Source organism: Anas acuta, chromosome 2 (assembly GCF_963932015.1).
Source record: "Anas acuta chromosome 2, bAnaAcu1.1, whole genome shotgun sequence".
Classification (NCBI taxonomy): domain Eukaryota; kingdom Metazoa; phylum Chordata; class Aves; order Anseriformes; family Anatidae; genus Anas; species Anas acuta.
The window spans coordinates 547,610-561,124 of NC_088980.1; the positions used below are offsets into that span (position 1 = coordinate 547,610).

The 13,515-nt window shown below is 64.7% G+C and overlaps 1 protein-coding gene and 1 long non-coding RNA gene across 5 annotated transcripts in view; both read right to left on the reverse strand.

Moving 5' to 3' along the window:
* Positions 1 to 13,515, reverse strand: part of AGAP3 (ArfGAP with GTPase domain, ankyrin repeat and PH domain 3) — a 116,394-nt gene that overhangs the window by 82,201 nt on the left and 20,678 nt on the right. For 2 of the 4 annotated variants that reach the window (XM_068673040.1, XM_068673039.1), the window contains exon 1: positions 1,980 to 2,494. The exons of the other annotated variants lie outside the window; for them this stretch is intronic. In XM_068673040.1, the coding sequence (XP_068529141.1) occupies positions 1,980 to 2,463 (484 nt within the window). In that variant the 5' untranslated portion in view covers positions 2,464 to 2,494. Of the gene's footprint in view, positions 1 to 1,979; positions 2,495 to 13,515 lie in introns of those variants that run through there. 4 annotated transcript variants of the gene reach the window in all.
* LOC137851928 (uncharacterized) lies at positions 10,616 to 12,879 on the reverse strand. The gene is made up of 2 exons (XR_011093577.1): positions 12,633 to 12,879; positions 10,616 to 12,570 (listed from the first exon to the last, which is right to left on the reverse strand). It is a non-coding gene; the product is annotated as an uncharacterized lncRNA (long non-coding RNA).

A 13,515-nucleotide genomic window follows, 5' to 3' on the forward strand; every position in this document is an offset into this window, starting at 1 on the left:
TGAGCGAGTTAAAACCAGGCAGGTACTGACACAAACGGTGCTCTGAGCACAGAGCAAACAGCAGTGTCAGCTCTGCAGCTCCGGCAAGTGGCGCCTGCTCTGCCACACTGAGCAACAGCCCCTCGGCCAGCCTGGAAAGGAAAGGTTGTCCCCAGGCTCCAGCACAGGCCACAGGGGGAAATGCTCAGCCCTGGCCAGCAGTGGTGTCGGATCAGCCAGCTGATTGCCACCAGAGAGGGCTCCGTGCCCTCTCCAGCGCCCTGGCAAAGCCCCGCCAGGCTCTCCAGCAGATGGACCCAACGGGAGCCCCTACCTGTCCCAGCCAGGTGAGGGGCGAGGACACGGGCACCAGCAAGCAACCTCAGCTGCTCCCCTGGGAATGCAGCAGACGGGCTGGCGGCTGCTGGCGCAGCTCCTGCTGGAAGCCGCCGGCAAGCAGGAACAGGCCCCCTGCCGCACGGGCAGGGCCTGGCCCTCCCTGCCCGGATACACCCACATTCCCCAGCCATGAGCGCAGCCTCCCCTCGCCTGGGAACCTCCCGCCACCCAGCCCCAGCACCGCACCCGGCCCCGGGCACCCCTGCCAGCAGCAGGGGCCCTGCAGGAGGAGCGCACCCAGGGGAGCACAGCCAGGCACCCCACGGCACCCCACGGCTGTCCCGGCCACTCGGCCGGAGCCTCCGCGCTCCTCCCGGTCCTTCACCTGAAGGCACAGCGAGCCCCGAGGACAAAGGGACCGGCAACAACGAGCTCCTTGAGCTCCCAGCCAGCACCCGTGTGGCAGCGACGCTCAGGCTGCAGCAGAGCTGCTCCTGTGCTCAGCCCCAGGGCCGGCCCTGCTGGGGAGCGCCCGGGCACGGCGCTGCCCTGGGTCCCCACAGCTCCTTGGGGAGCCCCCCAGCCCAAATCCACCCCTCTGGCACACAGCTGGGGAGTTGCTTCCACGATGCCGGGACCCAGGAACCCTGCGATGGAAGCCCAGAGCAGCTCGCAGGCGCCAGGAAGCGCTGCCCTGCCTGCACCGAGAGCAGCAGGGCCCAAACCCGGCCCCCCCGCCCTGCTCGCCCAGCGCTCAATGCCTTAAAAAGCCTGCAGGAGCTGAGCACCTCCCGGCCCCGCGCAGCGCCGCTCGCCCTGCGTGCTTGTGCCAGGGAACAGGGAACAGGGCCGGGCAGGGAGGCGCAGGCAGCGCTGCCCCCACGGAGCCTCTGCCAGCCCCACAGCCCCCACACCCGGAGCACAACACCCCACAGCACAGCCCAGGGGTCGGGTAGCCAAGCAAGGAATAGCAGCTTCAGCTACCAGACCTTCACAGGCAGGGTCCCCAACAGGGGTCCTGCTCTCTGTCCCCCCCCTGCCATGTCACCTGGGAGCCACCACAGCATTTCGCAGCCTGCCCTGCGCCCAGCAAGCGCCCCATGCTCCCGCTCACCCCCAGTAAGACCCCTGCAGCCAGCACCCAGGCAGACTCTGGCACCAGGGCAGTGCTCACAGGACGGGAACAGCACCCTGCTGTGCTCCCCAGCTCCCCATGCTGCTCCTTGCCTCTGCTCTGGTGGCCTCCCAAATCACTCAGCCCCTGCCCAGGAGCAGGACCCCTCTCCCCCTCGTGCAGGCAGGACATGAGTTTCAGTTCCCCCCGCTGCCCTGACCCCACCGCACAAGGCTCAGCTGTCCCTGCCCTCGCTGGGACACCAACACGGCAAGGACACGGGACCCATGCGGCTAGGCAAGGAGGGAAGGAACTCCTCGCAGCATCTCCTCCAAGCCACCACCGCTGCTCCTTCAGCGCTCGTGACAGTGGCACCAGCACGCTGGGGCACCAGACGGCCCCACAAACGCCCACGCTCCCTCATTGCAGCCGAGTTCCCTGAGCGCGCACCCCGCACAGCACCAAGACAGCCCAGGGACCCCAGCAGGGCCAGGCCACCGCCGCCCTCTGCTCTCTCCGGGCCAGCGCCGCTCCGGCGCTCACTTACCCAGGGCTCGCAGGGGGCCGCTGCCCAGCAGGACGGGGTCAGCACCTCCGTGGGGCTCCTTGGGGCAGGCACCGCCGGTGCCGCCGCGCTCTCGCCTTCGGAAGCGGCTCGTGAGGAGTCTCCAGAGTCCCCCCGGCTGCCCGGGGTCCGCGTGCAGCCCGCCCCCGACCCGGGCCAGCTCCGGGTACAGCAGGTCGCGCTTGCTGGGGCAGGTGTGCAGGGAGCTGGCGTCCCCCTCGCTCTTGGTGCGGAGGCGCGCGGGGCGCAGCAGGCCCCCCGACTCGGAGCGCCGCAGCTCGTGGCCCCGCCGCAGGCGGAAGCTGAAGCTCTTGCGCAGGGCGCTGAGGTTCTTCCTGGGGCTCGGGCTGCTCCGGCCGCTGCCCCCGAACAGGTTCCAGCGCCGGCTGCCCCACAGCGAGCCTCCCCGCAGGAAGCCGGGGCCGTCGGCGGGGTGCTGCGGCCGGCCGGCGGGCAGGAAGGTCATGCTGCTGGGGCGCACCCGCTGCGAGCCCCCGACCCCCGAGCCCGGCGGCGACCCCTCGCCCCCCGCCGCCTCCCGCCTGCGGGGCGAGCGCAGCCCCAGCAGGTCCAGCAGCCCGGCCCGGGCCCGGCCGGGGGCGGCGGGGGGCAGCGGGGCGCCGGCCCCCAGCCCGTTGCCGGCGGCGCAGAAGCTCTTGGGCCGGCGGCGCTGCTGCTGGGCGGCCCCGAGGGCGGCCTGGACGGCGGGGACTCCCTGCAGGTCCAGCGACTCGCAGACGCTGACGGCGCGGCGGGGGCTCGGCCGCGGGGGGCCCCGGGCCGCCTCGGCGCGGTGCCGGCCCTCCGACATCGTCACCCGCGGGGCTGCCCCATGGCCCCCGGCCGCCCCCCGCCGCTCTCGCCCGCCCGGCCCCGGGCACGCGGCGCAGCCGGGCCGCCCCCCCCCCCCTCCCGCGCCGCCCGCCGCCCGCCGGCTCCCACGCCGCGCCGGCATGCCCGGGCCGCGCTCCCGAGCGCCGCGGGCGGCGGGGCCGGGCCCGCCCCGGAACACGGCCGGGGACGGGGATGGGGCCGGGGACGGGAACGGGGCCGCCCCGCGCCGCCGCGCCCCCTCCCCGGGGCCGCCGGGCAGCGGGCACCGGGCGGGCACTGCCCCGGCCCCGGCCCCGCGGAGCCCTCCCGGGACGGCCCCGCTCGGCCCCCGCCGCCCCCCGGCCCCGGGAGCTCCCCGCGAGCCCCCCGGACCCGCAGCGGGGTCGGACCGGACCCCCCCTCCCCCCCCCCAGCCAACGCTGCTCCGCCACCGGGGCCCCGGCCGCGGGCACGGCGGCGCTGCCGCCCCCCCCCCAGCCCGGAGCCCCCGCCGGTGGCCGCGCGGGGCCGGCAGGGGGCGGCAGCGCCTCGGTGCGGGCGGCGGGGCCGGGCCGGGGCCGCTCCGTGCTCGCCACCCGCGGCGGGGGACCCGGACCCGGACCCGGACCCGGAGCCGGTGCCGGGGCTCGGGCCCGCGGCCGGTACCGCACCGCCGCCGCCTGCCCCGGGCGAGCCGGCCGGGGCTGCCCCCCGCTCCCCCCGGTGCTCCCGGGGGTGCAGCCCCGCCGCCCGGCCCCCCTTCCCTGGAGCACCCGGGGGCAGGAGGGGCTCTGGGCTCTGTCTGGGCTCTGGGCGCAGGGGATGTGAGCCACCAGCAGCATCACACAGACACCCAGTGCCCCGACGCTACCCCCCTGTCCCCTGACCCCATGCGGGATGTGCGGAGGCTGCTGCAGAGCACCAAGCATCACCACAGCTCCACTCCCTCCTCCTGCCAGGGCACGGCCTTCTTCCTTCACTGAGCACATCGCCCCTAAGCCCCGGCCCTCTCCCCAGTCCATATCCACAACCCCCAGCAACGCGCTCTTCCCCCCCTCCAGCACTCCCCACCCTGTCTCTAGCACTGCCCCAGGACCTCCTCCTCCTCCTTTCCTCCCCCTGGCTCTCCTCCCTCTCAGTGCAGGCAACATTTCCTGGGCACTGCCAGCTTCAGCCCCACGGCACAGCCACTGCTTCATGTCGGCCAAGCCCCTTCCTCTCTTTCCCCCATCCTGCCCCATTTCTGGGGTAGCCGGGCACTATGAGTCCCTGGGGGTGGAGTCCCCCAGAGCTCGGTGCTGGGGCCGGTCCTCTTTAATATCTTCATCGATGATCTGGATGAGGGCATTGAGTGCACCCTCAGTAAGTTTGCAGATGACACCTGTGGCCAGCAGGGCTAGGGAGGTGATCGTCCCCCTGTACTCGGCTCTGGTGAGGCCGCACCTCGAGTACTGTGTTCAGTTTTGGGAGCCTGTCTGAATTTAAGAAGAGATTGGACTGTGCACTTAGTCACATGGTTTGAACTTTTGGGTAGACCTGTGCGGTGTCAAGAGTTGGACTTGATGATCCTTAAGGGTCCCTTCCAACTCAGGATATTCTATGATTCTATGATTCTATGAGGTGCTTGAGCAGGTCCAGAGAAGGGCGACGAAGCTGGTGAGGGGCCTGGAGGACAAGTCCATCAGCGCAGGGCAGAAGCAAAGCTGCACCCAGCAGCCCCCTCCCCTAGTCCCAGGGCCTTTTCTCCCCTTTGCTTTTCTCCCCTTTGCTTCTTTTCTCCCCTTACTTCTCTGCATCTTTCAGACATGAACACCCCCCGTTCTGTGGCGCATTCTCCCAGCTGCTCCGTGAGCAGCTCTCTAGACCGAGGATCACCCAGCAGCCGCCTGTCCCCGCAGCGTGCCAGCGCTCCGGACGACGATGGGACACATCCAGCTCCCCTTCTGCCCGGCCAGCGGTGCCTGGAGCTGAGCAGAAGGCGCCTGGGAACCCACCAGACACGGCTCTGCCGTCTGTGCCAAGGTCACAGGAGCACACGGGCTGCCAGGATCGACCCTCGCCCCCGCCGTCTGGTGCCCTGCAGGAGCAGGGAGCACCGCAGGCAGCGGTTACGAGGAATGGCTTCTGACAGGAGCCGAGCACCAGAACAGGCTGTCTGCGGAGATCACGGCGTCTCCGTCAGCGGAGAGGTCAGAATGGATCGGACAGACAGCTGTCAGGACTAATTCAGAGCCAGGTAATCAGCCTTCGGGCAGGAAACGAGACTAATGACCTCCCCGGGTCCTTGCCAACAGCCGTCTGCACAGCCGCGCTCCCAGCCCTCGGGAGCTGCTGACGGAACGAAGCACGGCCGTCTCCGCTCATCCCCTCCCAAAATCTTGGGCTTGTTTAACTTTAACGACGCCAGATGGTGCACCTTCTGCACAGCTCCGATCGCTCCGAAAAATTCTGGTAAGTTCTGGGCACGGAGGGATCGCAGAGCCACAAAAATAACCCTGGGAAGGGCTTCAGGGCACGGCGCCTGACCCGCCTCCAGGAGCCTCCCCGAGCCCCCTGCTGCCTTCATCACCCCGCACCCTCCTCCTCCTCGCGGTGCCAGCCCCAGACCCCCCTTCCAGGCCGGTTTCTCCTGCCACGGCCAGGTCCGGCACGCGGAGCAGACTGCGGCTCTGCAGCCACCAACGCTCAGAGGCAGCAAGTTCCCCATAGCCTGGCCCCGTCTCCTGTTCCTGATCACATTTTTACAGCTACTTATGTTTTAAATGCCCTCCTTTCAATTCTCTACCCTGTCTACCACCTCTTTTTTTTTTTGCTTTTTAGCTGCAGTGCCAGAACCTTGGCACAAGATTCACTTGAGGCCTCCTGCAGCACGGGGAAGACAAAAACTGAGCGTGCTTCTCAGGGATTTGCGCTGCTATACCCCAAGAAGGTATTTGCCTTTACAACAGTAACATCATGAGGATATTTTTACCTAATTAGCCTGTTATGAGGCAAGGGCTCTATATGCTACAGCACTGATACAAAGCCCCTTGGCACTATTCCTGCAGAAAGAACAAGAGACATCTAAAAATAAACCAGAAGAAGGCAGCCTGAGACACAACCTCTGGTGGCACAGGGCTGCAGCCCGGCACCGGCACCCCAGGGGCTGGCACGAGGGCAGCTCCGGCTGGCTCGGCACCATGAAGGAAGCCACTGGTGCTTAGGGACAGCCACCGCTGCAATATGCCCAATGTACCTCTCTGCGAGCCTCTCTTCTCAGGCAGGCTGCTCAGCCGATTGCACCGCTCTGATTGTCCCTGTGAGTACTGCACGGGAAGGTGACACTATCCGAGCTCACCAGCAGGGATCACCACACTCCTGGATGGCTGCTGCTCCAGTCCCCCGTGCCATGAGAACATCCAGAGGAGCCCTGGCAGCGGGATGTAACACGGACATCGTGCCTGTGTGCTCCTGACCCAGGGCAGGTGCCTGGGGACAGAAGGAAGTCAGTCTCTTAGCAGGACTTTTATGAGTCACAGCCCTGTTGCAAACATTATGGCAACGAACATCTGGCTTAAATTAACAAAAGACATGAGAGGCTAAACAACAGCTGCACTGGAAGTCAGTCGGAAAACCAGGGAACCTTCCACTGCTGGCTGCTCCCCAGTAAGCCCATCGAGTCCAGGGTGGGGCCCCTGGAAAAAAGTCTGACCCGTGACGGCTCAGCTGTTCCGCTTCGCTCCTCCAGGACCAACCAGCACTGCTGCTGCTGCTCCAGCTGCGTGCAGATGCAGAGCTTTGGTTGCAAGCAGGCGATTCACCTGGGACAGCTGCTGTCCCCACCCCGCTCCATTCAGGGTGCTGCTCTGCAGAGGGGCCCGTCTGGAGGCACCTTGCAGCAAGCCCCGCGTTCAGCACAGCCCCGGGGCTGGCAGGGCTGCAAGAACACCACGGCAGCTGGGGACAGAGGGACAAGACCCCAGCTCTGTCAGGCACCAGCCCCTGGCAGATGCTGGCAGCAGACCAGGACAGAGCAGACCCCACCAAGCCCAGGGGGACATGGCCACGGGGCTGCAGCAAGTGCCTGAGGTCAGCAGCCCCCAGGCAGCGCACACCAGCAGTGGGACCATGGGCAGGGACCCACGCAGCGCTGCCGGGACATGGGCAGGGGACAGGGCACGGTGACAAAGCCATGCACAGGGCAGGCTGCAGGGTGCCCAGGACCAGCAGCGTGCACCCTGCAGCCTGTCCCAGGCCAGGGCAGCGGAGCAGAGGGGCTGGGGGCACGCTGCGGGATGGCAGCCCAGCCCCCCTGCGCTGCGGGAGCACCCGGCGCCGTGCCAGGAGCTGCCGGGCTCTGCAGCTACACAGCAGGAATACTGATGAGGCTGAGCCTGCATCTCACAGCGCCTGGGGGCGGGCAGCCCCCGTGGGCCTGCTGATGGGGCGTGCGGCACCGTGGCCCCCGCAGCCCCGTGCCACAGCCCACCCTGCCCCACGCAGCCCCACACTGATGGCTGGCCCCATGGGGCTGGCTGTTCACAGCCCCTCCAAGGGGGGCACTGCTCGGCCCCGGCTGCTGGCCACAGCTTCAGTGGGCCGGGAGGAGCAGGAGCAGCGCTGCACGGCGGGCACCAAGCAGTTAACGGCAGCCGGGAAGGAAGCAGAGCTGGAGCTGGAGCCACTGCAGCTCCTGCCTCCTCCCACACGGCCGCCTGCAAAACCTCCGCGGCTGACGGGGAAATCGCCGCTCCCCCAGCCCCACGCAGCCCCCAGCCTCCCAGGGGTGCTGAGCCCCGGGGCCGAGCTTCCCCGGGCGGCCTGGCCGAGCTCCCCTGCCCATGGCACCTCCGGGCACGGCGGAGCAGCGAGCTGCCCTCGCTTCTGCTCCGTGATGCCCTGCTGGCGGCAGTGCCCAGCCGGCACCACACCGAGGTCCCCAGGCTGTGGGCACAGCCCCCGTCCCCTCCTCGCCCACCCCGCAGGAGATGCTCCAGCGATGGCTGCGGGGCGGACGCGGTGTGACGAGGCCAGAGGTTGTGAAATCTCCTCGGCATTTTGAAATCCAAAGAGAGGAGCTGATGTGATGATCTGCTATAGGAGCGAAGGAGACCTCTTTGGGTCTACAGCCCAGTCCTGGCCACGGTGGTAAAACCCCTCCCATAATCACCACTTAGAGCAGCAAAAATCCTCTAGATCGATCCAGAAGCAACAGAGAAAATGAGAAGTGAAAAGAAAAATATTAAAGGGGCAAACCTAAGAGACACAGTGCAGAAATAAGACGGAGGACAGGTAAAAAACAAAATCTGGTGGTCGCAAGGAAACAAAGCCTCCCGCCAGGAGCGGGACACAGAGCCCCAGGGCTCAGCCCCCTTCCTTGAGGGTCCCTCTGGTGCTGCTGGAGGTGGTGTCACACAGGTACCAAGGGAACGTGCAGAAGGCACAGAACAGCAGGCAGCAGCAGGAGGTACGGCTGGGAGGGTGTCCAGGCACAAAGAGAGGAGAGGAGCCCAGAACCCCAAACGGGATGTCCCAAACAGAGCCCTCCCAAGCTGTACGGGACCGATCGTTCCCAGGAAACAGCGAAACAACGGCACTAAGAAAGCTCATCCTTACGGGCACACCGCCTTCCCTCCAGGTCCCTGCTTAAGGAAAAGAAAATGAGAGGAGGTAAAGGAAGCTAAAAAGCCATGGAGCCGAGATAACAACACGAGATGATGAAATGAAACTAAACACCCCAACACATGCCTTCAAACATCAACTCACTGAGTGCCTCCATCCAGTCATCCTCCCGAGGAACAGCCCCGTGACGAGCACCGCCGGCACAAGGCAGGGATGGTTTTGCCACAAACAATTTTCATAGTGAGAGCAGCGTTACCGAGCCCTCCGCATCACCTCTGGTGCTGAGTAATTCCAGCCCTGCACCACCAACCAAGGTCTCTACAGTGCCAAACCTGCTTCCTTCCTGCCACAGACCGCAGACCCCACAGCTTATCTTCGGTTCTCATTAGCGATTGTTTTAGGGAAGGAAATTCGGCTCTGGGGATGCTCAATAGCCACAGAACAATGACACTAACAGCACACCAAAGGGGTGCTGGTGAGAACGGGCATCGCAGTGGGCACGCAGAGACCTTCAGGAGGCCAGAACCAGCCCCCAGGTCCCCGAGCTGAACGGCAGCAACACCTCTCACACCAAGGGGAAAAAGCATTAAGGTGAGAAAGGGGAAATCAGTGCAACAACTGCGGGTTGGGTCAGCTCACACATTGAACAGCCCAAGCACTTTCAAGGCACGGCCCAGCACGGGGCCCAGGCTTACAAGAGACACAGGCGGCTTCTGCAGGGACAGACAAGGGATTGTCACTGAGGAAGAGGCAGCCACGGGGGCCGAGGTGAGAGGCTGCTTTGATCCCCAGAGCACAGCACAGGTGAGTGGGAAAACCATGCTCCCAGCGGAGGAACTGGGGTAAGACACACGAAATCGGTGAGTTTCAGGACAAAGGGAGGCACTTCCTGACCACACGCTGCCTGCTGGGGGTTCCTTCACCAGCAAGCTCTCGATCCTCGAGGTCACCCAGTTCAAAGGCAACGAAACGAGATCAGAGTAAAATCTGCCCAGATTTTACTGCAGCTGTGCTGGCACCGCTCCACCTGCCCCCAAATCCCAGCCTCACGCACCAGTACCCCTGGGATGTGGGAACTGGGGAGACCCAGACCCCAGCAGCACCCCGGGGACCCTGCCTGCCCGGGCTGCCCAAAGCTGGGGCTGGGAGGGCAGAAAGGCCACGGCACGGCCCCGCAGCATGCTGCTGCTCAACTGCAGGCACCAGGCTGGCGGCACCCATCCAAAAAGACTCCAGGACCCCCAGAGCTGCGCCCTGCCTGCCCCCGAACACCCCCACGATGCCCTTCAAAGCCCTGCACCCTGCCACTGGTCGGTGGCTGGCGGGGGACGATAAGCGCAGGGATGAGCATTTAGCTGTGCTGATAAGCAGAGGGATAAGCATTTAGCTGTGCTTTATTTTTAATTCCGCTTTTATGTAATCACGATCAGTGTTTTTAATTAAAATGTTTCTAATGTCAGCCTGTGAGCAGACACTGACAGCAGTCGGGAGCCAACAATTACTTTGCAAATCAGTTCCCGAAGTCTTTGGAGTGACCAGTGCCGACTCGAGCTGTTCTGGATCCTGTGCCACTGCTCCAGGAACAGGAACAGGAGCTGTGCTCCCTGGCCAACGTCTAGCTCGGTACCTGAGCCGCCTTCTCTAAAGGTGACTGCTCCGGCCTTCCACTCATTTCCCTCACCATTCGACTCTTTCCAGCCCTAAAGCAGCTCGCTCTCAAGCCAACTACAGAAAACTGCAAAAACGAGAGCAGGGAGCCCAAAGCAGGGGAACACCCTCCTGAGTCCCATCCCGCGGGCACAAGCCACGCTTCGAAAGCCACCAGGAGCTGGGACGGTGCCGCAGACCCACGCAGAGCTGCCACAGGCTCAGAGCCCTGGCCCTGCAGCTCAGCAGGACACATCCCGTGCGCCTCACAGCCACCTGTGGGGACGGGACTGCCCTTCCCACCTCCCTCCCAGCCCCACAGTCAGCTCCCGGTGCTGTGGGAGCCGGGCACAGCCTCTGCCCAGCCTGTTACACGGCAGCATCAGGGAAGAGCTCGGTATCGTTATGCTGACACAGGAGCTCGGCAGCCTAATGCCACCGCCGGCAGGCTAATGAGGAGCTCTCTGCAATGCAGCCCTCAGGAGAAGGGGCATACGGGAACACACCGAGCACCAAACCCTCTGCTGCTGCCTGCGAGAGCCAAACGAGGTGAGGAGAAGTGCCCCGATCCACCTCCTGCCCCAAAGACCACAGGGGCGCCGAGGGCCCCTCCTCTCCACCACGGGAGCAGCCCTTTGCACCAGCTCATCCCGACAAGTTTCGAACCAGCGCATCGGAAGATGATTCACATTCCACGGCAGGCACTGAAAAGCAAGGAGTACCAGATCTGCAGTTGCCCACACAACGTTACTTCGGGCCTGCGTGCATGTGTTTTGCATTCTGAGTAAGGCAAAGCTCTGTGGAAAATATGTGAGCATGTAATTAAAGGCTGCATCAAACACTGTACGCAAAATAGCTCACATTAGGATGTAAAGGAGAATGTAAATTGGTTTTCAGGAGGTTGGCTTTTGGAACCAAAATCATGTTTGTTTGTTTGTTTGTTTAGCACCGCTTTCTTGTGAGCAAATTCACGACTTTTCAAGTAAAAAACTAAAAACAGTAAGGTTAGGTATAGCTGCACCAACCCGTGCCGCATAATCGGGAGCTTGAACCATGAGCCCAGGGTGCTGCAGCAGGGCCAGCACCGTGCCCGGGCAGCCCAGAGGACGGGGCCGTGCCCGGTGCTGCTGCCCGCCGTGCGGTTCCTCCCTTCCCTGCTCCCACAGCAGGCGCACGGCGCTGTGCCCACGCTCACGGCTGCAGCGAGCGCCTCCCGGAGCTGCTGGCGACCAGGCTGCTGCTCCTCGACGGGACTTGGGTCAAGGGAAAGTTGCTGCTGCCCTCATGTTGACACGGGATTGCTGCCTTTTGCTGGCTGCAGGACAGCACTCAACACCCACAGGGTGCTCGGTCAGCGCAGGAGCCCAGGAGGAAGAGGGGCGACGTCTCCACGGCGCGCAGCGAGCCAGCTCACAGCTCCTCCACCACTTTCTTGCCAGCTCAGGAAGCATCTGTCACTCAGGAGACTCAGTGCAGCAGGAGGATGAATAAAACGCAGGCAGTACGGTGCTGCGGGTCCCTGGTACCGCTCAGCACCGCGGCGCCCTGCAGCCCATCTCTGTACTGCAAAGAGCCCCGAACGCGGTTTGCGTGCGGCCCTACCGGAGCCTGCGCTGGCGTTACTCCTCTGCAGCACCTCGGGGTGCGAGGCTGCTGGGGAGGAATCCTGCCCAAGCCCTGCTACTGCACAGCCTGCACCCCTGCTGCGTGGTGCCATGGCACGGCACGGCACGGCACAGCATGGTGCAGCATGGCACAGCATGGCACAGAGCAGCCTGGCACAGCATGGTGCAGCATGGCATGGCATGGCACAGCATGGCACAGCATGGCACGAAGCACTGCCAGGCCAGAGCAGCTCCGCAGCGCAGGACGCAGGAGGCTCCTCCAGCAGCCTGTCGGCGCGGTTCGTCAGCGCCCCTCTGCACCCAGGCACCCATGCGAGAAGGGCTCTGTCAGCCACACGGCCTCTTCAGTTTCTTCCCAAGGCCTCTGCACGAAGACAAAACCATCAACCGCAGACTTCAACAAAACAAAGAGATGAATAAAAGCACTGGCTTCCCGTCTGCGTTCTCACAACCCCCCCGAGGCTCCTGCTGCAACCACAGACACCTCAGGGCCTGCGCACCGCTCACCCTCCCGAGAGGCAGCGCGCGGTGCTGCCCCCCAGCTCACCCCATCAGCCCCCAAAGGAGTCCCCTGCCTCCACCACCAACGGAGCAAGGTCCCCATGGGGGCGGCCGTGCCCCCGCTGCCTGTCCCCGCTGCCTGCCCCTAGGGAATCGCGCGACCGCGAGCAGCGCCGAGAGCTTCCTGTGCGGTTGGGGCAGGAGGTGACAGTTTCGGCACCAGAGGAACCCTCGCTGCTCCGAACCCTGCTGCTCCCTGGCTGGGACAAAGCAGATGTTGCCAGAGGGCGATGGGGAGGACAGCCTCACCACGCTACCTGGGGGCAGCGAGGAAACCCTTTATCGAAGCGGCTGACCCCAGCCTGCCCCCCAAAGAGACGGGACCTCTGGCATGTTTCCTTCACCCTCTTGCAGGCCACATGCAGACTGAGGACAGCGGGACGCCCACCCCTCCTGCACGGCACCATCCCATGCCTGCTTCCCAAGGGCCCAGAGCAGGGTCGGGACAGGCAGGGGGCAGGAAGAGCAGCAGAGCAGTGACAGAGGCGGTGCAGTCACGGGCTGCCACCCCACACACCGTGCTCACAGCGCTCCTTTACGCCTTCCCCAGCCGCAGTCTCTCAGGTTCCCGGTGACACCCACACCTTCGGGGACTCCTTCATGCCGAGCCCGCACAAATAGGCAGGTGCCAGCCCTGAGAGCAGGGCCCCCAGCCGAATCCTGCTGGCTCCTACAGAACCCCCCCTCTGAGATCTCCCCTGTGCACTGGGAGCTGCTGGTGCATGGCCAGAGCCCCGTGGGCTCCATCAGGGGCCAGAGCCATGTCCAGAGCCATGTCCTTCTCCTGCTGCCCTGCTCCATCCAACGGCCCCACGCATCCCCCCAGCTCCCAAAGTGCTTTCACGGCCCGGGCTGCACGTACAGACACCACAACTCAGCTTCAGCCTCAGATCCAGCCCTTGCTCTGCACCTGAAGGGACCTCTACCAAAATTCTGCTCCGTCGCAGCAGTCAGTCTGACCCAGCAGGCTCCTAACGCTCTGGTTGGTAAGCTGAGAGGCAGGGGTACCCAAGTCCCGCTCTGTGGGTGCGTTCTGACCCCTGGTGATGAGCTGACAAACCTCTCCAACCCCCCGATTTCCTTTCGGTACAGACCCCAGAACCAGGCACGGTACCCAGCAGCGATCATCCGGGTACCAAACCTTTCTCTCCTCGAGGCCCCTCCATAAATCACAGCGAGCCCACGCTGCCCTCCTGCCCTCAGCACTGCACTGGAAATTCATTTTCCACCGACAGAAAGCGCAGCTCCTCGGGACTTCTCGGTGCCTGGCT